The sequence below is a fragment of the Dunckerocampus dactyliophorus genome, chromosome 13, assembly GCF_027744805.1.
Source record: "Dunckerocampus dactyliophorus isolate RoL2022-P2 chromosome 13, RoL_Ddac_1.1, whole genome shotgun sequence".
NCBI lineage: Eukaryota > Metazoa > Chordata > Actinopteri > Syngnathiformes > Syngnathidae > Dunckerocampus > Dunckerocampus dactyliophorus.
In genome coordinates, this window is record NC_072831.1 from 30,631,757 (window position 1) to 30,659,420 (window position 27,664).

General features: G+C 46.5%; 2 protein-coding genes across 9 annotated transcripts in view; one reads left to right on the plus strand and one right to left on the minus strand.

The window, feature by feature from the left end:
* Positions 1-25,960, plus strand: LOC129192142 (afadin). 7 transcript variants are annotated; one of them, XM_054795774.1, is made up of 24 exons: positions 1-226; positions 7,472-7,664; positions 9,023-9,129; positions 11,571-11,659; positions 11,730-11,806; positions 12,061-12,144; positions 14,784-14,980; positions 15,042-15,187; positions 15,251-15,345; positions 15,424-15,695; positions 15,767-15,910; positions 17,373-17,571; positions 17,647-17,738; positions 17,803-17,889; positions 19,329-19,394; positions 19,466-19,539; positions 19,603-19,721; positions 19,777-19,926; positions 19,998-20,077; positions 21,062-21,193; positions 22,234-22,980; positions 24,097-24,181; positions 24,272-24,317; positions 24,407-25,958. In XM_054795774.1, the coding sequence occupies exons 1-24, from the start codon at positions 128-130 to the stop codon at positions 24,486-24,488; spliced, it is 3,462 nt and encodes a 1,153-aa protein (XP_054651749.1). In that variant the 5' UTR covers positions 1-127; the 3' UTR covers positions 24,489-25,958. The 7 variants fall into 7 exon arrangements, with proteins under 7 accessions (XP_054651749.1, XP_054651748.1, XP_054651747.1 ...); XM_054795773.1 differs by having other exon boundaries at positions 15,042-15,345; positions 24,407-25,959; XM_054795772.1 differs by having other exon boundaries at positions 15,251-15,695; positions 24,407-25,959.
* dusp23b (dual specificity phosphatase 23b) overlaps positions 16,910-27,664 on the minus strand; it is a 14,218-nt gene continuing 3,463 nt past the window's right edge. For both annotated transcript variants that reach the window (XM_054795785.1, XM_054795786.1), the window contains exon 3: positions 16,910-26,432. In XM_054795785.1, the coding sequence (XP_054651760.1) occupies positions 26,247-26,432 (186 nt within the window). In that variant the 3' untranslated portion in view covers positions 16,910-26,246. The remainder of the gene's footprint in view (positions 26,433-27,664) is intronic.

Consider the following 27,664-nt stretch of genomic DNA (forward strand, 5'->3'; position numbering starts at 1 on the left):
TTTACAGCCAATGGGCGACAACAACAGCTGAGAATGGCTTAGTCTGTGGGGGCATCGTCCCGTGTTCCTGCGGAGGTTATCTGCAGGAGTCGCTCGGACGGAAAGGTGACGGCTCACTGGTGCAAAAATGCTGGAAAACGAGGGAGAGCGGGAAAAACTGTCCCACGTCATCAGACGGTGGAACAACAGCAGACTGGACTTGTTTGAGATCAGCCAACCGGACAAGGTGAGCAACCTGCAGCACGAAGCATCGCTGCTGAAAATTGCCAATTCAGCTCATTCTGGAAAACAGGGGGTGTCCAAAGCGCTTTTTACTGGCGGGCCACACACTCGAAAAATAATCTGCAGCAATTTTACCAGAACGAAGTCAAAATATTAAGAGAAAAAAGTTGGAATATAATGAGAAAAAGTCATCATTTCGTGAGAATAATGGAATATTTTGAAGAAAAATAACATCATTTTAGTGGCATGAAGTGGAAATATTAAAGAGACAGAATTTACTTAAAAAAAAGATTATAGGAAACAACCAAAACAAAATAAAATTGTCATTTTGGGAAACTTAGGTTGGAAAAAAATATTATGGAAATGTTATGGGAATAAAGTCATAATTTATAGGAATAAAGTCAAAATATTATAGGAATAAAGTCATAATATTATGGAAATAAAGTCAGAATATTATAGGAATAAAATCTTAATATTATGGAAATAAAGTCTTAATATTATGGGAATAAAGTCAGAATATTATGGGAATAAAATCTTAATATTATGGAAATAAAGTCTTAATATTATGGGAATAAAGTCATAATTTTATGGGAATAATGTCTTAATATTACAAGAATAAAGTCCAAATATTCCCAGAAGAACATTTACAAGAAGAAAGTTGAAATAGTTGGAAAAAGAAAACAAAATACGTCAGAAATGGAAAAAGCAGCTGTATTTTTTTTTTTTTTTTCACCTGTCCTGTCCAGCCTTTAAAGCAGATAGAATTGTAGATCTAAATGCCGTCAAGTGCTCAACAGATTTACTCTCCCAGGGAGAAGTGTGATATACACTTCCCCTGTCATACAAAATTTATTCGACCTTGATGCTTGTTATAAAGCACATTTGGAGCGACCGGACCGGAGCAGGAGGGGACAGAGAAGAAGAGAAAAGGAAACAGAGGGGGGGGGACGAGAGGGGGACAAAAACAAAAAAAGAGAGACAAGAGACAAGGACAACAGCAGCAACAACAACAATAGTGACAGAACAACAAAAACATACAGAACGACATCAGCAAATAAATGTCTGTGACAACTATCAAGACGAACAGGGACATAAGGACAAAACAATATCAACAACCACAATGACGAAGCTGTCAATGACAATCACACATAATAGCAGTCATGAAATGATGAACTATGATAGTGATCACAATGACAACACTGCATTGAAACAGTCACACATAATAGCAGTCATGAAATGATGAACTATGATAATGATCACAATGACAATACCACATTGAAACAGTCACACATAATTGTAGTAATGAAATGATTATCCATGATAGTGAACAGAATGAAAAGTACTGTAATGCACATCATTGTAAAAAAAAAAACCCAAATATATATATATATATATATATATATATATATATATATATATAGTCATACTGCTGATATCACCGTCGCTGTAATAAAACCAACAACATAACAACACCCTGGTTAACTCAGTGAGTAATGTGGGGAAGTACGTATATACTGTGAGTGTGCATATGTACAGGTATCTCTGTATGTGAGGAAGACTTCATATATATGTAAAGGTGCAGAAATGTGTGGGCGTGTAATTGTCACTGAGAATGCATGAAAGGAAAGGGGCCGCCTCAACCTCCCAGAGAGCCCCGCCCCAAATAGCCAGGCCGGGCCCCGGCCGCCAGAAGGTCACCAGGCCCATAGGGGCAGGCAGCACAAAGATCAGCGCCCCAAGAGCCAGCCCAGAGAGCCCTCCCCCCCGGGAAGACCAGCAAGGGGCCCAAGAGAGGTAATCCCAGCCAAGGACACGGCGCCAGCGGGCCGGCGGACTGCCAACCCCTGAGACCAGCGAGAGATCACACCCCACAAAGGCAGACGGGTACCGGGGGCCACAAACCGGCAGGCCCAGAGACGCCTCCACAACCGGAAAGAAGCCCGCCCGCGCCGGAAGCACCAATTCCCGCCCACCGCCCCCCCACACCCCCAGGGAGCGGAGCCCGGCCCGCCCCGGGCCAACCCCCGCCCGACCCCCGACACAGGGCCGCCCCGCCAAGGGATGCAGGAGGCACACCCTCCACCCACCCGGCGGAGGCACGGGCAGCAGGGATGTATCACCCAGCACCCGACCCCACGGAGCAGACCCCTGTATGCCCCCCCCCCCCCCCCCCCCAAAAAAAAAAAATAACTAAAATAAATAAATAAATAAAAGTGCACACACGCACGCACATACAGTACACATTCCTACGCACCCACACGCACGCACATACACACTCCTTACGCACATACACACCCCTACGCGCACGCTCATACACACACCTACTTACTCAAGCGCGCGCACACACACACACACACACACACACACACACACACACACACACACACAGTGGTCGACTGCCCGACACCCGGAAGCCCCACCCTATCCCCCGTTGGTAACCCAAGGAGCAGCGGAGCCGGGGACCCCGGGGTCCCAGACATACAATCCAGAACCCAGGCGCGGAGAGCGCAGACCGCCGGGGAGCAGGAAGACACCAGGCCACACTCTCCCAACGGTGGGACGCCGCCAGCAAGGCAGACAGGGGAGCCAGCGAGGAGGAAAGCGGGAAACTGAGCAGGCAGGCGGGAAAACGGGCGAGCAGCCAGGCGAACCACCACAAAGCGCCAACCGACACCCGCGGGCCAGCAAACCCCGAAGAGGGAGCGGGAGCACCACACCCCAAGCCGCAGGGAGGCCAAGCACCAGAGCCGAGAAGGCGAGACCAGCAGCAGACCAGCCGACGGCCCCCACAAACCACCAGAAGCTAGACCAGCCACACGCCACCAGAGCCGACAGCGCACCACCGGCGCACCGGAGCCCCACCCCCGACAAGCCCACAGACAGACCGGGGAGGCGAGGACACAGACAGCGGCCCGGCAGAGCACAAAGCGCAACGGCGACAAACGCCCAAGCGCCCGGCAGAGCACAACCCCCCCCAGCGGGCCCGGCCCCAGGGCACCCGCCCCCCCACCCCCACCCCGCCACCCAGGCCCACAGTACGCGCAAGCATGACCAAGCCCCAAACCACCAGCTGGCCCGGCGCCCCAGCAGCCGCCACAGCGCAGCAACCACCAGCCGCCACGGCGGCACACGGGCCACCCGCAGCACCGGCACCGCCCCCCGGAGACCGCCGAACCCGCCCCAAGAGCGCAGAGGCGCCCGCAGCACGTGTCAGTCCAGGGGAAGCACCGCAAGCCGCCCCCCCGGCGCAAGCCCCGGCATCAACAGGACCCAGAGGGCCACCCCAGGGAAGGGCAGGCGAACCAGACAAGGGCACCCCACAGGCCAGGCCGCCCCGGGCGAGCCACCGCGACGGCCAGGCCCCCGGCCACACCGCCGACCCTGGCGGGCAGACGCCGGGGTGCACGAGGCACCCCAATCCAGCCCGCCCCACCCGTGTATGTGATAAGGTGTGATTGTGTCTATAATGCAATTAAAAAAATAAATAAATAAATAAAATAAAATAAAAGAGGATGGTGTATCTGTGTGCATGTATATGGGGTGTATGTGGATGATAGCTAATGGTGCAATTAAAATCGGGGGACAGCTGCCGCTCGGAGGGCCCCTCACCTGACCAGCCCCCCCAAACCCTAAGTGTCTATTCTGCGATTAAAATTGGGGGGCAACAGGTCAGTGGCACGGCAGGAGCAAAGGAGCCCCGCAAGGCAGCTCCCCTCCCCAATCACGCCCGACCATAGGCCACCCCCCAAAGTCCTATAAATATGTGAGGTGGTGCAGTGGCACAGGAAGGACGGGGGCCCCACACCCCAACGCCGCCCAAACCGAGCAGGGGGGGACCAAGGACACATGGCCGACCGGCCGCCCACCACAGCCCAGGCTCGGGCGAGCCACAGGCCGCAGGACACACCACAGGCCCTACCCGGCCCGCCAGGATGCCCAGTCCGGCCCACCAAACCCCCAGAGGCGATACCCCCAGCGCCCCCCAACACCGGAGCCCCACCGGAGGTAGCGTCCGCAGCGCCACCCCCAAACCGCCAAACACCACGGACCAGCCACACGCCCCAAGGCACATCCGACCGCCACCAGGACAGCGGGAACCGCGCCCACGCGCCCCCCGCATACCACCACGGCCGGCTAGGGAGCAACACCACGACGACCACAAGAGCACCGGACCCCACACGGAGCGGAGCACGGCCACACCCACGAAGCACGCAGGCCAGAGGCGCCAGGGAGGGACAGAGAAGCAAGCACCGCACGACCGGGCCCCCGGTGCCCAAGCAGATGCCCCCGCCCGCCCCGCCCCCCGCCACGCCGCAGACCGGCCACCGCCCAAGCAGCTGTATTTTTACAAGCATAAAGCCAAAATACTCCTCCCTGAGCTACCACCTTATCGTGGTGGATGAGTTTGCGTGTCCCAATGACCCTAGGAGCTAAGTTGTCGGGGGGTTTTATGGCCCTGGTAGGGTCACCCACGACAAACAGGTCCTAGATGAGGGACCAGACAAAGAGTGGCTCAGCAGACCTCGATGGTGAAACAAACCATTGGACCACGTTTTCCCTTGCCCGGACGCAGCTCTCGAGGCCCCCCTCTGTAGCCAGACCTGGAGGAGGGGCACGATGGCGAGCGTCTGGTGGCCGGGCCTACGCCCATGGGGCCTGGCCAGGTACAGCATGAGGAAACAACATAGGTCCCCACTCCAATGAGCTCACCACTACTGGGAGGGGCCAAATGGGTCGGGTGCAGAGTGAGCCGGGTGGCAGCCGAAGGCGGGGACCTTGGCGGTCCAATCCTCAGCTGTAGAAGCTAGCTCTTGGGACATGGAATTGAGACTGAGCCTGAGCTGGTGCACGAGGTTGAGAGGGGATGGACTTACCTTAAGTGAGAGGCGACGGGCAGGGGTGGCAATTCTTGTTGCGCCCCACCTTGCGGACTGTATGTTGGAGTTTAACCTGGTGAATGAGAGGGTAGTTTCCCTCCAACTTTGAGTGGGGAGAAGGCTCCTGACTGTTGTTTGTGCTTATGCGCCTAACAGCAGTTCAGAATACCCACCCCTTTTTGGAGTCTCTAAAGGAAGTACTGAAGTGTGCTACCTCAGGGAATTCCTTTGTTCTGCTGTGGTACTTCAACGCTCACACTGGCAGCGCCAGTGAGACCTGGAGAGGCATGACTGGGAGGAATGGCCAACCTGATATGAACCTGAGCGGTGCTTTGTTACTGGACTTCTGTGCTCGTCACATATTGGCGATAACAAACACCATGTTCAAGTATAAGGGTGTCCACATGTGCACTTGGTACCAGGACACCCACGGCGGAACTTGATTGACTTTGTGGTCGTGTCATCGGACTTGCAGCCATATGTTTTAGACACTTTTTGGATACTCGGGTGGAGAGACGGGCAGAGCTGTCAACCAATCACCACCTCGTGGCGAGTTGGCTCCGATGGTGGGGGAGGATGCTGGTCAGACCTGGAAGGCCCAAACATATTGTGAGGGTCTGCTGGGAATGACTGGCAGAGTCCCCTGTCAGAAGGAGTTTCAACTCCCACCTCCGGGAGCGGTTTGACCATGTTCCAAGAGAGGTGGCGGACATTGAGTCTGAATGGGTCATGTTCTGTGCCTCCATTGTCAAGGCAGCTGATCGGAGCAGTGGCCGTAAGTTGGTCGGTGCCTGTCGTGGCGGTAATCCCAGAACGTGTTAGTGGACACCAGTGATGAGGGATGCCGTCAAACTGAAGGAGTCCTATCGGGCCTTTATGGCTCATCGGACTCCGGAAGCAGCTGACAGGTATCGGTAGGCCAAGCGGTCCGCAGCTCTGGCAGTCGCTGAAGCAAAAACTCAGACATAGGAGGAGTTCAAAGAAGTCATGGAGAACGACTTCCAGACAGCTTCAAAGGGATTCTGGACCACCATTTGGCATCTCAGGGGCGTCTCTCTATTCAGGGGTTCTGGAGAGGAGGATCCACCAGATAGTTGAATCTCGGATTCAGGAGGAGCAGTGTGGTTTACGTCCTGGAAGTGTGTATCAGTCTACACTCTTAGCAGGGTCCTTGAGGGTGCACGGGAGTTTGCCCAACAAGTCTACATATGTTTTGTGGACTGTAGAAGGCATTCGACCGTGTTCCTTGAGCAATTCTGTGGGAAGTACTCTGGGAGCATGGCGTATTGGACCAGCTAATTCAGGCTGTTCGTTCCCTGTATGACCAGTGTCAGAGGTTGGTTGGCATTGCCGGCAATAAATTGGAGCAGTTTCCAGTGAGGATTGGACTGCGCCAGGGCTGCCCTTGGTCACTGATCCTGTTTGTTACTTTTATGGACATATTTTCTAGGCGCAGGCAGGGCATTGAGGGGTTCCAGTTTGGTGGCTGCAGGATTGAGTCTCTGCTTTTTGCAGATTATGTGGTCCTGCTGGCTTCATCGAGCCGTGAACTTTCACTGGATCGGTTCGCAGCCGAGAATAGAATTAACACCTCCAAGTCCGAGTCCATGGTTTTCGCCCGGAAAAGGGTGAGTGCCATCTCTGGGTCAGGGAAGAGATCCAGCCCCAAGTGGAGGAGTTTAGGTACCTCAGGGTCTATTAAAATCAAATCAGAGAGCAAGAACAGACATTTGATCTTGAAAGGTAACTAAACACAACAACAGGCTAAATAGGCGTCTGTCAACGTAACGTGAACAGGTGCTACGTCAACCTAACAGCCTAAACAACATAACATAACCACTTCACCACAATATTATTTGTGTTGCAACTTTATATTTACATTGCATTTACGTTGGATAGGAGGAGCAGATGATACTGGCACACAAGCCTAGAGGGCCCTCTGTGGTCAGTGTGGTACATAAACACATATGAGTCGCTCTGGAGTCCCAGGACCGGCCAAACCATGAAAATACACTCATCATATTATGAGAAACAAACAAAACAAAACAAAACAAAATAAAATAAAGCAGTTATTTGTGGAAAATGAGGTTGGAGAAGAAGTTCTATTATGGTGGGAATAAAGTCCTAACATTACCAGAAGAAACTGACTAAGATTAATAAAATATTTGTCAGTAACAATGGGGAAAAAGATGTCAAAGCTGTCGTTTTTTTTCACCTGATATGACAAAATGTCAACGTGGCAAAGTTGCGTCCTTTCATTTTTACCATGTGACCCTCAGTGGATAAACGCTTGGACACCCCAGGTGTAAAATGTCAAGAGTGGCACATCGTAGCAAAGCCAGCATGAGCAGTGTTGCGCGTGTGGTTGTCAGGACCTGGCGTTTCAGGGAGTGATGCGCTTCTACTTGGAAGATCCCGCCGGGGGAAACGTGGCCACCAAGTGCCTCCGTTTTTGCAGCAACACCTCCACACGCGAGGTTGTCCAAGCTCTTTGGGAGAAGTTCCGGCCTGATCTGAAAATGCTGAGCGACTGCTACCGTCTCTACGAGATGCACGGCGATACAGGTGAAAGGTAGCGCTCGTGGCGCTGCACCCTTGCATACGGTGTTTGAGTTGGGCACTGTCTGCTTAAACCAGGGCTCGTAGGCCGGTCACCATCGCACAGCTTGCTGCTGCAGAACTGCTACAGGTTATCCTCCATCATTTTTTTTTAAACCACTTTTGAATGAATTATTGTCATGAGTGGTGTAATTGACATTTGAACCACTAGATGGTACTCAATGCGTGAGCCACATTAGCTGGACACCGAAGTCGCCTGTACGTGAAGTGTGTTGCTTAAAATGGACGCCGTGTATGCCATATAACCATACTGAACGGTTGCATTTCTTTTGCAACGTAGCCAGCAAAACTGTCTGTGAGCACGCACCATTTTCTTTTATATTTGCTGTTACTGTCGGGACGAAGGCTCCGCTGTCTGAGCGCTTCCATGAGAAAACTGTGGTGTCGATCGTCGGTGTTCATGTGCTCACCGTGTTCATTCTGTTTAAAACCCAAATATTCCCACGTTCGCTTCAGAAACCATCGCTATGTTTGTAAATATGTGGAAAATGATAAAGAATCGTGTCTTGTGTTAACATTTTTGATGACGACATAGACGAGCAGCGTAGCGGACTATATTTCGTGTCTTGAGCAACTTTTTTTAAAAAAAGCACTCCCGGCGATGTTACAGCATAGTGGAACCTCGGTTAGCGTACGCGTGTTTTTTGGTTAACGTGTACATTTTCACGCTAGCGTACAATCGTGTTTTTAATACGCCGCGTGAGTCCTCCCCGTGTTTTTGATGCATTTTTACCACAAAACTTCCTGGTTAGCATATTTAGCTTGCTAACAAAATGGCAACCGGAAGCGGAAGTCAGCTATGCCCCTCGTCTACGTTGCCATCAGCGGTTGACTCTAAAAAATGTTAACACAAAACACGATTTTATACTTTTACAATTGTAGCTGTACATGCTTAAAACTATATATTATAAAAGCATATTTCTAAATGATGAATGAAAGGGATAAAGCTTACTGTGACCTTCAATGAAGACGTGACTGTTCCCAAAGACAACGCCTTCCTCCTCAACACCACCTTCCTGTTTTGCCATGACTTCTTTGTTGAACTCATGAGGGTTTCAAAAGGCAAAAGTAAGCTTGAATGTTCCTTTTATTCACCATTCATGAATATGCGTTATGCAAGTACAACAACAGCTGTAAAGCTATAACATCGTGTTCTGGGTCTGATGGGGGTGGGATAATTTCTTTCGGATTGGGTTGGCGTACATTTCGGTTCGAGTTGGAGCTTCTTGATCCCCCATCAAAGTAGACCGTGAGGCATCAGAGTTCAATTTTGTTTTTGGTGACTTTTTCCTGTGCTTGATAAGAACGTGAATTGGGCCCGGATGAAAGACCTTTGGTGGTTCAGCTGAACTGGAACTCAGACCACAGAGAGGGACGGTTTGTGCTCAAGCAAAGCAAGGAGAGAACAGAGGTACGTGTCTTCAACACTGGCTGATGGTGGCATCTTAAGGCAGACGTGTTCCAAAGCTGTTTCCTCCAGGGAGGGCCACGTGGTGAAAAATCTATGGAATATTTTCTCATATTTTCAGATTTTGTAACGCAAGACATATAGACATGCTAACGACTTATTTATATTTCATCTCAGCTTTGTCATGTACCGTATTTTTACGACCATAAGGCGCACCGTATTGGTCAAACATACGGTAGCATGCATTCACACTAAAACAAACTGTTGCATTCAGGAGTCACTGAGGAAGTGGTAGTGCTTTATTTCTTTAGATAAATTAAGAGCAGAACTCTCATTCAGTTTATCAAAGCCACTTGAAAGCAGGACAGTCATCACTCAACACAACAGTCTCAGTCCTGGTGCACAACTAAAAACATCACACAGCAACACAAAAACAGACAAGACTCTACCGCTATTTATGCAGAACAATAACTAACAACTATGTAGCTCAAACATGTAACTTTAAGAGCATTTGCACCAAAACACTACCGCAAAGCACGCTGGGGAACAGGAAGTGCTCCCAGCGACGCTACAATACGCTAGCATGCATGCTATAGTATGTTTTTAAAAAGCCAGCGGGAGCAAAACTGAGTTGGGTTGTACTTTATTGAAGTATTTAACAATGTACTCACGTTATTTTTGATCAATCCCCATCCACAAATCCATCAAAGTCCTCATCTTTTGTATCCCAAATGAACAGCGGGGCAAGTTCTCCATCAAACACGCCAGGTTTCCCTGTCGTCATTGTCAGTCAGTCTCGTTGCCGTGCGGCGCCTAAGAAGCAAAAGCTCCAACAACAGTGCATCAGACACGTTAGACCAAGCATCCACAATCCATTCACAAATTGTGGCGTAACTCGCACGGCGGTTCCTCCCAGTGTTAGTGAAGCTGTGTTCGCTAGCTGTCATCCATTGCTCCCACGCCGCTCACAACTTGACTTTAAATGCCGTGTTTACACCGATGTCCAGCGGTTGGAGTTCCTTCGTCAAGCCTTCCAGAATGATGTTAAGCTCCGAGTTCATTTGCTGCACTTGGTTTTTCACAGCGACTGTGGTGACGCGTGGGAAAAAACATCCGGTCTCTTTCCGTACACGTCACTCAGCCACTCAGCCATTTTCTCCTCGTCCTTCCAGCCCCTTTTATTGGTCCGGCTGGAAACTTTTCTTTGGGCAGCGTCTTCCTCTTAAAAATCACCACAGGTAGCAGTTTCTGTCCATTACTATGGCAACCAAGCACAACAGTGAAAGCCGACCCCTCGTGTCCCGTTGTGTGTATCTACCGTGTTGGTCTTCTCTACAGTGTGGTTCACCAGGATGTGGAACGTGAGCGGCACGTCGTCCATGTTGGTAATGTAGTTGGGCTGGATGTGTTTGTCTGCAATGTTTTTACTGCAGTAGGAGCGGAAGATGGCCAGCTTTCCTTGTAATCCGCTGGATGTTGCTGCGCCATGGTGGTCCTTGCCCGGATGGATAGATGGCGCCATAAAATATACTTACATAACTACTGGGGCGTGCCTTTAGCGTCCTCAGTCACGTCCACCTTTCCTTTCCTCTGTACAAGCAGCGTGTCGGCAGGAGACGCTCCCAGTCAGTCGAGCTGAGAGCTCATAAAAGTCACACAGCAACACTTACAGATTTTGGAACTCAGTACACACATAAGGCATGCCGCATTATAAGGTGCCCCGCCCATTTTGGACAAAATTTAAGACTTTTAGGTGCACCTTATGGTTGTGAAAATACAGTAGATGAAAAAACACATTAATAACAATTTCACTCCTTGCTCTTTTTTTTTGCTGCTTTAAAAAAAGAAATCCAAATATTTCAGTTTCCTTGTCAAACAATCTAAATACATTTTCTTCTCATAATATTATGACTTTATTCCCATCATATTAGGACTTTATTACCATGATATTTATTCCCATAATATTTTCCAAAAAATCCAACTTGATTTTGTTTTGTTTGTTTCTCATAATAATCGAACTTTTAAAAAAAAAGAACGTATTTTTTCTGGAGTATTTCAACTCTCTGGTACTAAAATGACATTATTTTTCTTTTGTAAAATTGGGACTTTTTTTCTCTGAATATTTGGATTTTACAGCTTCATTTTCCCAACTACTTCAACTTTCTTCTCGTCAAGTTTGTTGACATAATAGTAGGACTTTAAAATCAACATCTTGTGTGTTTAATGTTTCAAGTGTTTGCCCCTAAAGTCGTGTTATGTTGCTCGTTATGTTACGCTATGACATCATTCTCTCCTTTTCACTTTATTCTTGTCAAATGACGGCTATTTTTTCCATTTTTTTCTTGTTAAGAATATTTTTACAATGTGCTGTGGGCCAATAAAAAAACAAACAAATAGAAAAACAGACAAATGTGATAGAAATGTGTACATTTCCATCAACACAGGAGAGCAGCCATCATAAAGGGAAGGGGGGCATGATCCAGACCTTTAAGAGGTCAAGAAAAGAAAAGAAGAAAAAGAAAGTGCCTGACGGGTAAAACATTTGAGTTGTCTTTGGTTGCACTGAGATGGATGAACATCCTCGTTATTCAATCCACATCCAGCTCACGTGGAAATGCAGCAAACCAGACTCCTCAAGCACCCCAAGAGCCCCCAGCAAACCAAAGGCAGGGAGACGCTCGTAAGTCATACGCTTGCTTTTCCTCACGGCGACATCTTCCGCTTGATGATTCATGTCATGGTCACTTCCTCCTGGAGATCAATAACCTACCTACCTACTTACCTGACCTACCTACTTACATGACCTACCTACCTACTTACCTGACCTACCTACCTACTTACCTGGCCTACCTACCTAATCTATCTATCTATCTATCTGTCTGCATGTCTATCTACCTACCAGTGCATCTACTGATATGTATTGTTTCCTACCAGCGGCAAGAAGGCACACAGGAAGTGGTCACTGGGGTGTCTTGAAGCAGCTCGGATTACCGCTTGGAATTTGGCTCAGTGACGACGGTGAGTGCAAGTCTGGGAAGCTACTTTTAGCTCATACTGGAAGGCGGGGGTGTCCTAATGTTTTGCCAATTGCCAATTTGTCCAATTACAGATGTTTCTTCCAACTATTCCAACTTTCTTCTTGTAAATATTTGGCCTTTATTCTGGTAACATTCCAACATAATGCTCCACCTAAGGTTGTTTTGTTTTGTGAGTGTAAAAATCTTTAATCTGTAATATTTTAACTCTCTTCAACTCTCTTGTTGGAATATTTGGACTTTATTCTCAATAAATGGCAGCTTTTTTCCATTTCTGCTGTTCTTTTTACATTTTACAACAATTTCAACTTTTTCTTCTAAAAAGAAATTTCTTCAGATTACATATCTTGTCACATTACACCAGGGGTGTCCAAACCTTTTCCATCAAGGGCCGCATACTGAAAATCCAAGGATGTGGGGGCCACTTTTTTAGTTCTTTTCAAAGCTTTCTTTCATTATTAAACTGTCATTAAACTGTCTCTAAACTTAAATTTCTTTCATTAATCTGTGGCTGCAAATGGCACTTGGCCCACACTTTGGACACCCCTGCATTTTACCCTTTTACACAACCAAATTTTCCAAAAATTGAAACTTGATTTTGTTTTTATTGGTTCTCATGAAGGCTGCACAGTGGCCTAATGGTTAGCATGTTGGCCTAGTGGTTAGCATGTTGGCCTAGTGGTTAGCACGTTGGCCAACACAGTAACAGCTTGGAGATCGGGAAGACCTGGGTTCGATTCTCCCCTGGGCATTTCTGTGTGGAGTTTGCATGTTCTCCCCTTGTGCGCGTGGGTTTTCTCCGGGTACTCCGGCTTCCTCCCACATTCCCAAAAACATGCAGGTGAGGTTAATTGACGACTCTAAATTGCCCATAGGTATGAATGTGAGTGTGAATGGTTGTTTGTCTATATGTGCCCTGCGATTGGCTGGCGACCTGTCCAGGGTGTACCCCGCCTGTCGCCCAAAGTCAGCTGGGATAGGCTCCAGCATGCCCCCGCGACCCTAATGAGGAAGAAGCGGTATAGAAAATGGATGGATGGATGGACATATCTTGTCACATTACACCAGGGGTGTCCAAACCTTTTCCATCAAAGGCCGCATACTGAAAATCCAAGGATGTGGGGGCCACTTTTTTAGTTCTTTTCAAAGCTTTCTTTCATTATTAAACTGTCATTAAACTGTCTCTAAACTTAAATTTCTTTCATTAATCTGTGGCTGCAAATGGCACTTGGCCCACACTTTGGACACCCCTGCATTTTACCCTTTCACACAACCAAATTTTCCAAAAATTGAAACTTGATTTTGTTTTTATTGGTTCTCATGAAGGCTGCACAGTGGCCTAATGGTTAGCATGTTGGCCTAGTGGTTAGCACGTTGGCCTAGTAGTTAGCATGTTAGCCTAGTGGTTAGCACGTTGTCCTAGTGGTTAGCACGTTGGTCTAGTGGTTAGCACGTTGGCCTAGTGGTTAGCATGTTGACCTAGTGGTTAGCACGTTGGCCTAGTGGTTAGCATGTTGGCCTAGTGGTTAGCACGTTGGCCTAGTGGTTAGCATGCTGGCCTAGTGGTTAGAATGTTGGCCTAGTGGTTAGCACGTTGGCCTAGTGGTTAGCACGTTGGCCTAGTGGTTAGCATGTTGGCCTAGTGGTTAGCACGTTGGCCTAGTGGTTAGCACGTTGGCCTAGTGGTTAGCATGTTGGCCTAGTGGTTAGCACATTGGCCTAGTGGTTAGCATGCTGGCCTAGTGGTTAGAATGTTGGCCTAGTGGTTAGAATGTTGGCCTAGTGGTTAGCACGTTGGCCTAGTGGTTAGCACGTTGGCCTAGTGGTTAGCATGTTGGCCTAGTGGTTAGCACGTTGGCCTAGTGGTTAGCACGTTGTTCTAGTGGTTAGCACGTTGGCCTAGTGGTTAGCACGTTGGCCTAGTGGTTAGCATGTTGGCCTAGTGGTTAGCATGTTGGCCATACAGTCAGGAGATCTGGGTTGGATTCTCCGTTGGGCATTTCTGTGTGTAGTTTGCATGTTCTCCCCGTGTGTGGGGGGGTTTTCTGGGTACTCCGGTTTCTTCCCACATTCCAAAAATTTATTTATTGTTATTTTTCCTATTTTGTCGTTATCTGACTTTTTTCTCTTCACATTTGGACTTTATTGTCTTAAAATTGCAGCTGTTTTCTCCATTTTCTGCTTTAGTTAATTTCCAACAATTTTAACTTCCTTCTTGTGAATGATGACTTTATTCTCGTAACATTTGTTTGCTTTCTCTTCATGTCACCACTGCAGGTGTTTATTTTAACTACCTGCTAATGGGATAACCTCATTTGTTCCTCGTAATATTTATTTCTTTACTTCGTTTTTCTTGTTAGATAACATCTTTTTTCTTTGGCTAAGTTGATTTTATTCTTGCTAAATGACTGCAAACTTTTCAATTTTTGTCTTATTTTTAGTTTTCCGGCTTCTATGCCACTCGTCCTTTTAGTTGTCTTGTTAAATGATATTTTCAGAAAGTGCGGGGGGCGGGGGGCGGGACACGCATGCCGTAAGAAGTCGTGCTGCAAAAGTAAAGCATGACGCTGTTTTGCACGCAGTGCTTGGCGGTAACCCCACTCGTCCTCCTCTTGATGCCAGGTGGGGAAGCCTTCGTGTCTGCGGTCATCAACTGCTCCAGCAGCTCAACTGCTCACTTCAAGCTCTCACCAGCGTACGCCCTCTACGCCGCGGGCTGCTCGGCGCTGCGAGGTCCCGCTTCCTCATCGCCAGGAAGGACGTGCAATGTGACCTCCATGGCCAACAAAATGGCGGCCATGACCGGCGAAGTCATCCAGGCAAGTCCACGGTGAGCTTCACACCGTTCCGTCCGGTCATGTGACCTAAAGATTCTTTCAGAGGCAGCAGGGCATCGCCGGCGCTCTGGCCTTCTGGATGGCCAACACCTCCGAGCTGCTGAACTTCTTCCAAAACGACAAGGACCTCAGCGGGCTCACGCGGCAAAGTCAGCTGGACCTGTCCCTCCTGGTGCACGAAGCTTACAGGTGGGGACGCCCATTCCGCAGATTTCTATCTGGATTTGCTATTGTGTGCTTTATTCCCCCCAGCCACCTGATCGGCGGTCTCCAGAGTGAGCTACAAAAGCACCTGCCAACCTTCTTCATGGATCCTGAGCAACACGGTCTGCTGCCCCCTGGGACAGGTGACACCCCCTTGAAACCATGCGTACCTCACGCTGAGAAGAGCTGCCTGTCGCATAGACGTTTGCTCTCCGTGACAGAGATGGTTCTCAACACCTTGCTGGACACCATGTCGCTGCTACGACGCTGCCGGGTCAACCCCACCCTCGCCATTCAGCTCTTCTCCCAGCTCTTCCACTTCATCAGCTCCTGGCTCTTCAACTGCCTCATGAGCCCCGATGCCGCCACCTCGGGCTTGCGCTCCCACTACTGGGGGGCGGTTCTCCGCCAGAGGCTGACGGGCATCCGAGCCTGGGCGGAGAGGCAGGGCCTGGAGCTGGCTGCCGACTGCCACCTGGGGCGGATCATCCAGGTGGGGGTCACCCCGGCAGAAGCAGCGCCTCATCTTCAAAACAAACAGCGTGCGTTCTTCTTGTCTTCCAGGCAACCATGCTTCTGACCATGGCCAAGTACACCACGCAAGACGCCAAGCACATCCAGCACACCTGCTTCAAGCTGAACTCACTGCAGATGCAAGCTTTGCTAGCAGGATACTTTTACGCCAGCGACGAGCCCGACATCCCCGCTGTAAGGCTTTACTCCTCCTTCACGATCACGTGTGCTCTTTACCGGCCTGCGGGACATTCGAAAAAAACACCTTTTTTTCACCAACAAGAACACTAAACGCAACCCAGCAAAAAGGGAAAAATCAGCAGTCCTTTTAAAGAACAAAGTCCAACTATGATGAGAAATAATGATCCTGATTATTATCAGGAAAGATCAAGTCTTTTAAAGTTGGAAAAGAAGGTAAGACGCTAAATGTTAGCAAAAACTAAATAACAAATAAATGTGTCATTTTTGGACAAGTAGGTTGCAGAAAAAGTTCAAATATTACTGGGATGAAATCCAAATATGATGGGAATAAAGTCATGCTAAAAACATGCTAACCACTAGGCCAACGTGTTAACCACTACGCCAACGCGCTAACCACTAGGCCAACGCGCTAACCACTAGGCCAACGTGCTAATCACTAGGCCAACATGCTAACCACTGGGCCAACGTGCTAACCACTGGGCCAACGTGCTAACCACTAGCCAACGTGCTAACCACTGGGCCAACGTGCTAACCACTAGCCAATGTGCTAACCACTAGGCCAACGTGCTAACCACTAGCCAACGTGCTAACCACTAGGCCAACGTGCTAACCACTAGGCCAACGTGCTAATCACTAGGCCAACGTGCTAATCACTAGGCCAACATGCTAACCACTGGGCCAACGTGCTAACCACTGGGCCAACGTGCTAACCACTAGCCAACGTGCTAACCACTGGGCCAACGTGCTAACCACTGGGCCAACGTGCTAACCACTGAGCCAACGTGCTAACCACTAGCCAATGTGCTAACCACTAGGCCAACGTGCTAACCACTAGCCAACGTGCTAACCACTAGGCCAACGTGCTAACCACTAGGCCAACGTGCTAATCACTAGGCCAACGTGCTAATCACTAGGCCAACATGCTAACCACTGGGCCAACGTGCTAACCACTGGGCCAACGTGCTAACCACTAGCCAACGTGCTAACCACTAGGCCAACGTGCTAAGCACTAGCCAACATGCTAACCACTAAGTTGAAATAGTGCAATTTCATGAGAATAAACTCATAATATTATAAGGAAAAATAATCACATTTTAGTTGCATAGAGTTGAAATATTCAAGAAAAAAATACTGATGGCAATAAAGTCATCATGTTACAAGAATAAAAGTCCAAATATGAAGGGAATAAAGTCATCATTACGAGAAATAAAAAATACAAGAAGGAAGTTGAACTAGTTGGAAAAAAAGTAAAAATATGATGTGAAAAAAGTTGTGATTTTACAAGAATAAACGGAGTAAAAATGCTTTGGATTGGCTTGACGTAGCATTGAGTTGTAATATTGTAAGAGTTGGATTTGATGGAAGTTGATTGGTCATGCCTGTTCAGGGGGGCACACAGGTGGTTCGTGGAGGTGGGCGTGTATTCTCTGACGTAATTGTCACGGTCTTGCCGCAGGATTTGATCGATGCCGTGGTGACGGCCGCAAAGGCGTCTGCGGATGCAGAGATCGAGCGGGAAGGACGAGACGTCGAGCTGGAGGAGAGCCTTCACCTCCGCCTGCCCTTCCTGCTGCCGGAGGGGGGGTACTCCTGCTGCAGTGTGAGAGGAATCCCTCCCGGCTTCAGGGAGTTCCTGGAGCCCATTTGCCACAGAGGTAATGGACTGGCAATACAATGTGACACAATAAAGCAAGCCAAGTCCTGTGAGGTTCTCCTTCTTCCGCCTGTAGGCCTCTGCTGGTTCACCTCCCAGCACAACCCTGACGCTGACTGGACCGTCTTCTTTACTCAAACACCTGCACCTGCTGGAAGTCCATCTATGGTAACACACAGACGGCCACGTGCCTCCAGCAGTCCTGCCAGACTGACTGTTTTCTCATGAAAAGGAAAGCCAGCGAGAGCCAGAGGGCGTGACCTTCACCCTGAGGAAGCCTCCACACAGCAGCTTGGGCGTCAGCATTGTGGCTGCCAAGGTCATACGTTTCATCTCAAACTTGTGGCAGTCGCTTGGGCCCCAGACCATGGGGGTTCCAAAGGATGGGCCATTTGCGGCCTGTGGCAAACATAAGAAAACTAAAAAGCAACAAAAACAGAAAAACCAGCAGTAATTATACAAGAATAAAGTCGCAATATGAAGAGTAGAAACGTTTTATGACGGTTACCTCGAAATGTCAGGAGAAAAAAATCACATCATTTTAGGAGCATAAAGATGAAATAGGAAAGAAAAATGATGTAATATTGTCATTTTTGGAAAACTAGGTTTGGGAAAAAGTTAGAATGTTATGGGAATAAAGTCATAATATACCAGAACAACTTTTTCAAGAAGGAAGTTGAAATAGTTGTAAAATTTGAAAAAACCCCCCAGCATAAATAGAAAACAGAGCTCTAATTTTACGAGAATAAAAAATGTTGCATTCTAACAAGAAAAAAGCCGCAATTTTACGAGAATAAACTCATAATATTATAAGGAAAAATAATCTCATTTTAGTAGACTATTTTTTAAGTTGTTGTATTACGAGACGCAAACAAAACAAAATGAAGTTGTCATTTTTGGAAAATTAGGTTGCAGAAAAAGTTCTAACATGATGACAAGAAAGTCCAACTATTATGGGAATAAAGTCAGGATGATGACTTTATAACACCGACAACAAAAACCAGCAGAAACGGAAAAAGCAGCTGTAGTTTTACCAAAATAAAGTCTAAATATTAAGAGAAAAGTTGTCTTCCGACGCGAATAAAGCTGGAATATTATGAGAATAAAGCTGAAATATTATTAGAATAAAGCTGGAATATTATGAACAGCATAATACAGAAGAAATATGTTATTAATTTCAAGTTGTAATGTTATGCCAAAAAGGAACAAAACAAAAAATAGCGTTGTCATAATATGAATGATTTATTGATTATGATGACTTTATGATTCTAAAGTCATAATATTACCAACAAATGTATGAAGGTACTTGAAGAAGAAATACTGGATGTTTTCCACCAAGCTGAGATGAAGTACTGCATGTACACGTTGTTGCTTTACTAAATACTGCATCCTTTCATTGTTCACCACGTGGCCACGCCGGGAAGACGCCTGCCTTGACAGACCAAACCACTGTCAAGCAAACAAACCGTTACTGCTTTGGTCGGCAACAAAAGAGACAAAAATCTCCATCACAGTTTCCAAAGTCAAAGCTGATGTGTAAACATCTTATCTAGCTTGTTTTCATCATGGACGACTGAGGAAATTCAACAATATTCACACCTGAAAGACTGGAATGGGAGGATGTGGACATGTTTAGACGAAAATGACTCAAGGAGTAGCGATGGATGAATTGGATCATCGATGAATCATCAAGTCGTTGTTGCAGCTCTCCTGCCAAACGTCTGATCTGATTAGCATCCTCCTCCACTTGTGCCTCAGGGGGCGGGACAGGACCACCTTGGGATTTACATCAAGTCCATCGTCAAGGGAGGACCGGCCGCCATGGTGAGTTGTCACGGTGACACACCTCACACGCCGAGGTCCGCCGCTCCTCAAACCTTGCATGTTGGGTGCAGAGCGGTCGGTTAGCGGCGGGGGATCAGCTGCTCAGCGTGGACAGCCACAGCCTGCTGGGCCTCAGCCAAGAAAGGTAGCGCCGCCTGACAAAGAGGAACATTTCCTCAATCCTAATGTTTGCTTCCTGTGGTGTCAGGGCAGCAGCCATCATGACGCAAACGGGCCCCGCTGTCTCCTTAAAAGTTGCAAAGTTTGCCGCCGACCGCCACGGTCTGCGGGCTCTGCTCTGTGGTCCGACCGCTGCCATCGCCGCAGGTAACAAGCGCACATCTGCGCTTTCTCACCAAATGACCACTTTCTCGTCCCCAAGGGGAGGATAGCAGCCACTGCAGGGCCAACTGGAAGGAGCTCCTCCAGTGCAATGCTGAGGGTCCACCGCAGCATCCGGGGGGTCGGTGCGGGCGAGGAAGGATCATGCACAACGACCAACAGTTGTATCGCTCCTACCCCAGCGTGGCCAGTGGGTGGTGTCCATTATGCTCCCCCACACTTGACTCTTCACTGCACTCTTCTTACTTTGCATTCCCCCAGGTTACGCCTCGGAGGATGAAGATGATGATGGTGATGAAGATGTGCAAGGGAATAAATCTGCTTCCGACCTTTCCACTGATGTATGAATGTTCAACATATATCCACCAGGGGGTGTCACAAGCGCTCTCAAATCTCCAGATGATGCACGAGATTGAGATTATTATAATTATTTTGAGGTGGATAAAACATGCTAACCACTCGATAAAATTTTCCGAGGTGGGGTCGTGGGGGCAGCAGCCTAAGCAGGGAAGCCCAGACTTTCTTCTCTCTCCCGGCGGGTCCCTAGGCGTTCCCCAGCCAGTTGAGAGACATAGTCTCTCCAACGTGTCCCGGGTCGTCCCCAAGGCCTCCTACCAGTCGGACGTGACCTGAACACCTCCCCAGGGAGGTGCCCGAGCCACCTCATCGGGTTCAGTGTGTCTTCTCTGAGTTCCTCCTGGATGAGCTTCTCACCTTATCTCTAAGGGAGAGCCAAGCCACCCTACGGAGAAAACTCCTTTGGGCCGCTTGTACCCGCCATCTTGTCCTTGGGGTCACTACCCAAGGCTCATGACCACAGGTGAGGGTGGGAATGTAGATGGGGGGGAAATTGAGAGCTTTGCCTTTGGGCTCAGCTCCCTCTTCACCACAACGGACCCATGCAGAGTCAGCATCACTGCAGAAGCCGCACCAACCCTCGTCTCCATCACATGTTCCATCCTTAGCTCCCTCGTGAACAAGACCCCGAGGTACTTCAACTCCTCCACTTGGGACAAGATGAGATTTTAACATCGCTTTTAGGAAAAGTACAATGGAAACATGTGACTGGACAAACGTTTTTATTTGACTGAGTCACAAAACAATGCAGGTGCGTTTTGAGATGCTGACCATTGACGTTAAACAAGAAAAAGTATTTTGACGCCAAATAAACCGCTGCTATAATCATAAAAATAAATCAATAGAGATTCCGTTTTAATGTGGCGAAATCTTGTGACCCCTCTGACATCCTCCTTTCATCTCCTAAAAATGCTTCACGGATGAAAGGGTTTGAAATGACAACAATGGCGTCTCCTGTCCATGTTTAGATGCTTCACAGAGACTCTTTCACGCTCCCGGCCCTCACATCGCAGGACAAGCGCACATCTGCACGCAGTCAACCACAGCAGATGTTCCAAGTGTGTTTGAGGCCTTTAGGAGGACACAAAAGGTCCTTCATGGTAAATCATCATGCCACCCTGTTAGCATGGCACTAAAGCAACCTCTTATCACTTGTTGACTTTGCCACCTTCATATTTGGTCCAGATGTGCTCACAACTTGTACGTATTTCATCTCAGCTTTGTCACAACGGAAAAAACATATTATTACTATCAACTTCATTCTTTGCTCTTTTTTTCCCCATTTTTGTTGTTTTTTTACTTTGGTAGTTTCCAAATATTTCAACTTTCTTCTTAAATCATTTTTATACGTTTTTTTTCATAATGTTATGACTTTATTCTCGGAACATTTTGCACAACCTAATTTTCCAAAAATGACGACTTCACTTCTTAGTTTCTCATACTATTACGCCTTTTTTATATTTCACCTTGCTACAAAAATGATGCTATCTTGCTCATAATATTAGGACTTTATTCCCATATTATCAGTTCATTCTCATAATATTAGGACTTTATCAGTTACTGCACTGTTACTGGCTGTGGCTGCTGCTTAAGAATTGTCTGCAGGTGTGTCCCATTAGCCCTCCTGCAGACTCACGCATGTGCTGCAACAAGAGGACACAAGGGGGCAGCAGAGCAGCACACGGATCATGACATTAATTCTCAAAATATTATGACTTTATTCCCATGAGTTAATTCTCATGACTTTACTCCCATAATATCAGTTAATTCTCATAATAATTCCACTATTTTCAGAACATTGCAACTTTTTCTGCAACCTAATTTTTCATAAATTACAACTTTTTTGTTGTTGTTTGTCATAATAGCGCGCTACTAAATCAGGTTATTTTTCTTGGTGATAATTATGACGTTCTTCTTGTAAAATGATGCGTTTTCTAGAGGAGTACAACTTTTTTCTCCTCCTATTTTGACTTTATTCTTGTAAAATTAATGCAGATGTTTCCACTTTTGCTGCCGTTTTTTCAGTTTTCTTGTTAAATGACATTTTTAGAAGTTAAAAACCAGTCCTAAACAATGACGATGCTTTGTTCATGAAATGTAAAAGATTAGCATAAGAATGTGTGGAATCTTCCCTGTGTAGCGTCCAGCTCTCTCGCAGGAGAACTTGTGTGTGGACACAGGAGGCCCCCTGCTGGACAAACGTCAGAAGCCACGGCAGAGCCAGGGTGCCCAGCAAAGCACAACATACTCACAGCTGCCAATTCGGCCCAGCTTCTCCTCCCAAGACATCTCCTCTGACAAATCCAAGGTACAGCAGGGCACTTGCACCCGAGTCTGGAGAACTCCGTTCTCACAACAAGCCACACCAACGCCTTCCATCCAGCCCGTACGCGTAGACATCCCTGTCACCAGGGCACTCGCCATCCAGGCCAATCCTCCGCTCACCACCTTCCAGCAGAGTTCCTCTGTGGTGGCACCGAGGCTGAGTGAAATCCTCCGACACAACTACGGATGCCCCATCCCTGCTGCCAAGAAGCTACCTCTGCCAGCAAAACACCAAGTGAGCATCACTCCCACCAAGCAGGTTTCCTTCCAAGAACCTCCGACCCAACACAAGCAGGGCACCGGTCCGACCAGGCCAAAAGACCTGCAGGAGCATACGGAGGCCCAGGAGAAGCTGGAGGAAAAACCAAGGCCACAAGATTTGGAGCTCCTGGAGCAGGAGGCGAGGAAGCTGGAGGATAAAGCCGAGCGCAGCGCCGAGGAGGCCCAACGACTGCACAAACTCAGCCTGGAATGGCGGTTTCAGATGAGGCGGCAACAAGGAGATGACGATGAGGACGCGGACGTGATGGTGATGAAACAGCAGCTGGGCACCAGAGCTCAGGTAAGCAATGGGACTACAAGACGCGTCCGTTTGTCCTTCTTATTCTGCCAAAAATACTTCATTTGCTACTGGCTAGCTACTTTGACATTTTACTCGTAAGTGCTGCTCTTGGTGGCTGCAGCAGCTTTTATACCCGTGCTTACAAACACGCTCCGCCCCTAGATTGTGACCCGAGTCCAGTTTTAGTAGTCTAAGTCAGTCCCACCGCATACCAAGGGGGTCCAAAGTGCAGCAGACTCCGGGCTGATGGCACATTCTAAAAACACGATTCAACAAGAAAACAACAGCAACAGCAGCTGGAAAAAACAGCAAGTCGTTTGATCAGAATCAAGTCCAAAGATTAGGAAAGTCACCATATTACAAAAAATGGTCATCTTCGGGAAACAAGGACAGATGTTCACGAGAATAAGGAAGAAAAACATGTCATTTTTAGAAGCAGAAAGTTGAAATATTTAAAAAAAATATATTTTCTGAAGTCACAATATTATGAGACAAAACACAACAAGGAATTAAGTTGCACATTTTAGGAAACGAGGTCGCGTCCCGGGTAGGGAGAATGAAGTCATATTATCAAAAAAACGTTTGTCATCTTATGGGGGAGGTGGTGGGGATCATTCTTAGAGGCAAATGGTTGAAATATTTCAGAAAAAATAAGTCATCATATTATGAGAAGCAAAAGATAAAACAAAGAATGAAGTTCTATGAGGAGAATAAATTTACACTACGAGAAAGAAAAGCTGTCACCTTACGGAGATCATTAAGTGGGAACATCCAACATCTCACTTTTACTAACAAAGCTGAAACATTTATAGAACAATAAAGTCATAATATTACGAGAAAGAAGTGATCCAACTGGAAAAAAAACTATTATTTGCCATTTTTATTTTCTAAAGTCATCATTCTGACAAACTACAGAAAAAACAGATCTCCTTGTAGCAGTGCACAGAATCCATGACCCCTCGAGCATTCAATCATCTTTATCCTTAACGAGGAGCTTTTTATGATGCTCATTTTCATGTCCGTAGCCATGGCTTTCCTTTTCTTTGGCGCACTGCAGCTTGGGAGACATAATGAAGTGCATGCATGATAATAATAATATGTGACGTCTTCCTCTAGAATGAGAGAACCGCTCCAGGAAACCCAGACAGCAATTTCAAAGAGAAGACTAAAAGCCTTCCCGTCCCAAAGGATGAGACAAAAGGTGATCCATGACAAAGCTGTGTGGCAAAGAGTCATTCATACACATGAGAAAGCGCAGTTGGTTATCCTTTGTCTTATCACTCTTTGGCAGATCCCAGACCAGGCGAATGCCTTCACGGCACCCCGCTGTTTCAAAAGTGAGTGCTGAGTTCCTGACATAGGAAGATGAAGTGAGGTTATTGTTTGTGTCCCGGTGGTAAAAGTCAAGTATTGTGTTGATCCACAGCCACCTGCACGACAACACGGCTCCAGAGAAGCTCACATTCAAGGAGTGCCAGCGTCTCTTTTCTCCGCCATCAAGCACATAAACCGTGCTGGAAGCTTTGGGTGTCCCAATGACGTGTACAGTTTGGCAATACGCAGTAAAACTACGCATGCCATTATGCTGATGCCACAGACTCAAGTAGCGAGCGATTGACTTTAGCATCGCTCACTACTGGGGTGTCCAAAGTGTGGCCTGGCCTGTTCTTTTTAGTGGCCCGCCACAGTCGAAGTAGCGTTTAACACGAAAACTAATATTAAAGAAAAAACATGACATAGTAAAAAACATGTTTGGGTTTTTTAAGTCGTAATATTATGAGAAACAAAACAACAAATAGTTCTCATTTTTGGAACACTAGGTTGCGGAAAAATAAAATGTTATGAGGATAAAGGCCAAATAATATAGAAATGTATGGAAATCTAACAATGTATTTCTTCTGAACTTAAGCAGCCCAAAACGTACCACTTCCACACGGAGTGGGAGGAGGACCTTTTTTCCACTCTTATGTGGGACATGCCATGCCATGACTTCATGCAATGTTAAGCTAATGTCTTGTAAGCTAATGGCTCATCAATGTTTTGTGACATTGCTGCCCCGTGGTGATCACTTGTGTTTCCATGTTTGGACAAATGATAGACCGTAATGTACCACCAAGCAGCCTTCATTCATTCATTCATTTCTAGCGAGGGAGTGAGCATTGATCAAACTGTATTACGAAAAGAACTGTCAGAAAATATTTGGAAAAATGCAAAGCAAACATTGAAAAAAACAGCTGTCATTTTAGGAGAATAAAGTCTAATAATAGGAGTAGGAAAAGTCATTCTAATGACTTTAGGAGAATAAAGGCAGCCCCGGCCATCACCAGAACAGCAGGAACCACGCCACCACGGCCGCCCACACGCCACACCACAGCGGCCACAAGAGAACCAACCAGGCCCCGCACGCAGCAAAGCACAGCCACGCCCACGAGGCACGCAAGCATGGAATTATGTTCTACATTGTGGGTTTTTTGAAAGCCAACGTAAATTGGTAAAAATGACATGTATAGAAAAAGGGCGTTTCCGGCAGCTGTCATCACATGACCGGTGATGAAACGAGCGTGTCTGACGAGGACGAGACATGGAGATGAAGGGAATGGTAAGTGTAAAAGAGCTTATCCTTCAATGACACTTTGGAATGAGCGTAAAGGGCCTGTTTTAGTGTCTATTTGCCGCTGCCGCCACCGTCAACATCCATCCATTTTCTATGCTGCTTATCCTCACTATGGCGGCGTTTACAATCCAATGTGGAAATATGACCTCCTCTCGTGTGCAACTTTAATGTGCTTGGTTTTGTCCCTTCCTGTGTAGCATAGCGTCAGGAATAGCATCCTAGCATCCAAAGGCCTTCCTTTACAGCAGTCATCAGTGAAATGATCACTGCAAATTTTCTTTAAAGAAAAATGTTATTTTTTTTAAAGCTGTGATATTATGAAAAACAACACAAAAAAAGTGATAATATTAGGACAAGAAAATGGCAAAAATTATTGAAGAAATTATTTGTCATTTACAGAACCAGCAAGATGGGGAAAAAAGAGCAATGTGAAGTCAATAGTAGTCGTAGTAATAATAATAATAATAATAATAATAATAATAATGTTTCAGCTAGGTGACAAAGCAGAGGTGAAAGTGTGAGCATATCTTACCCTTACCCTAAAATATCAACATGGCAAAGTTGCATGCTTTCATTGTTCGACTATGTGGCCCTTGCTGGGAAAGGTTGGGACACCCCCACCTAACGTAAACATCAGCTGACAGGCACAAAGCTATTTCACACGTTGATAAAACTGCACCACCGCCTTTTCTTGGTCGTGGGTTTCTATGGAGCCCTTGCGGAGTCTGCGGATCTCGTTGATGGCGTCGATGCCGGACATCTTCCTCGTCTTGACCAGGTAGCAGGCCAGCATGGTCCCCGTTCTGCCGTGGCCGTGCATGCAGTGGACGGCCACGCCCTAGCCAGGAACGGCGTTAAGTTAGTGATCCATGACATCACAAGCGTACGCCTGCAGGAACCTTGATACAAACACGCTTTGCTCACTTTGGAGCGCTACACACTTTCCATGCTACACGTCCCCAAACTATTCAATGGTGCTTCTTGAAGCACGTGAGCTGAAACGGAGTTCAGTACTTGTGTTTCACCAGCAGAGGCGCTGTTGATTCACACTCAACCAGGCGTCAACTATTGGCGTAAAAATACTGTAAGTAAGTAAGTACTGTACGATAGCAGCTTTATGGCCAGAAGTACTCGGCTCAAAGCAACGGCAAGGAAACAGAAGATCAGCAAGATATTCTTTTATGGCTACATCATATTTTTAAAATAATAATAATATATGGATGATTTTATTATATGTAACTAATAAACAAATAGAATTTACTATCATCATGGAAATAAAACATCTATTTTGTAGCATTATTAAATAAATATTTAACAATAATTCAATACTACATCTTTGTTGTAGTATTATTGAATAAATATTTAATAAGTAAATTCATCTATTTTGTATTATTATTGAATAAATATTTAATAAGTAATAATACATCTATTTTGTAGTATTATTAAATAAATATTTAATAAGTAAATAGATCTATTTTGTATTATTATTGAATAAATATTTATTAAGTAATAATACATCTATTTTGTAGTATTATTAAATAAATATTTAATAAGTAAATACATCTATTTTGTATTATTATTGAATAAATATTTAATAAGTAATAATACATCTATTTTGTATTGTAGTAAATATTTAACAATAAATAAATAATACATCTATTTTGTAGTATTAAATTAACATTTAATAAGTAAATACATCTATTTTGTATTACCGTAAATCACGGTGTATAAACCGCACCCGTGTATTAACCGCACCCCCATTTTCAGGCTCACGGTGAGGGGAAAAAAAAGTTGAGTTGATAAATGCTTGCCAACTCTTTCATCTCAAATCAACATGCGTAAAGGTACTAAGCAATTTCAAAAAGAAGAAGAAAGTCCATCAATTCATCTGCAATGGAATTACATAATGCTGCATTGCTTCAGTGTGAATTTGAATAAACTCCAACGTTTATTCAAGCGTACACAAGCATTTTCAGCAACTGTACAGCAGAGGGCGCTAAAGTCAAAGCAACTGTCTGACCCACAGACGGCTTTCCAAATGCGCTTCTGGTCAATGTCTCCCGGTAGTTA

What these genes read in the sequence shown, in the direction of transcription:
- LOC129192142 (XM_054795771.1), top strand. Translation starts at nt 128, where the DNA reads ATGCTGGAAAACGAGGGAGAGCGGGAAAAACTGTCCCACGTCATCAGA. An exon ending in CGAGATGCACGGCGATACAG is followed by an intron (nt 7,665 to 9,022) that starts GTGAAAGGTAGC and finishes GTGCTTGATAAG; the next exon opens with AACGTGAATTGGGCCCGGAT. An exon ending in GGAGCCCATTTGCCACAGAG is followed by an intron (nt 17,572 to 17,646) that starts GTAATGGACTGG and finishes TTCCGCCTGTAG; the next exon opens with GCCTCTGCTGGTTCACCTCC.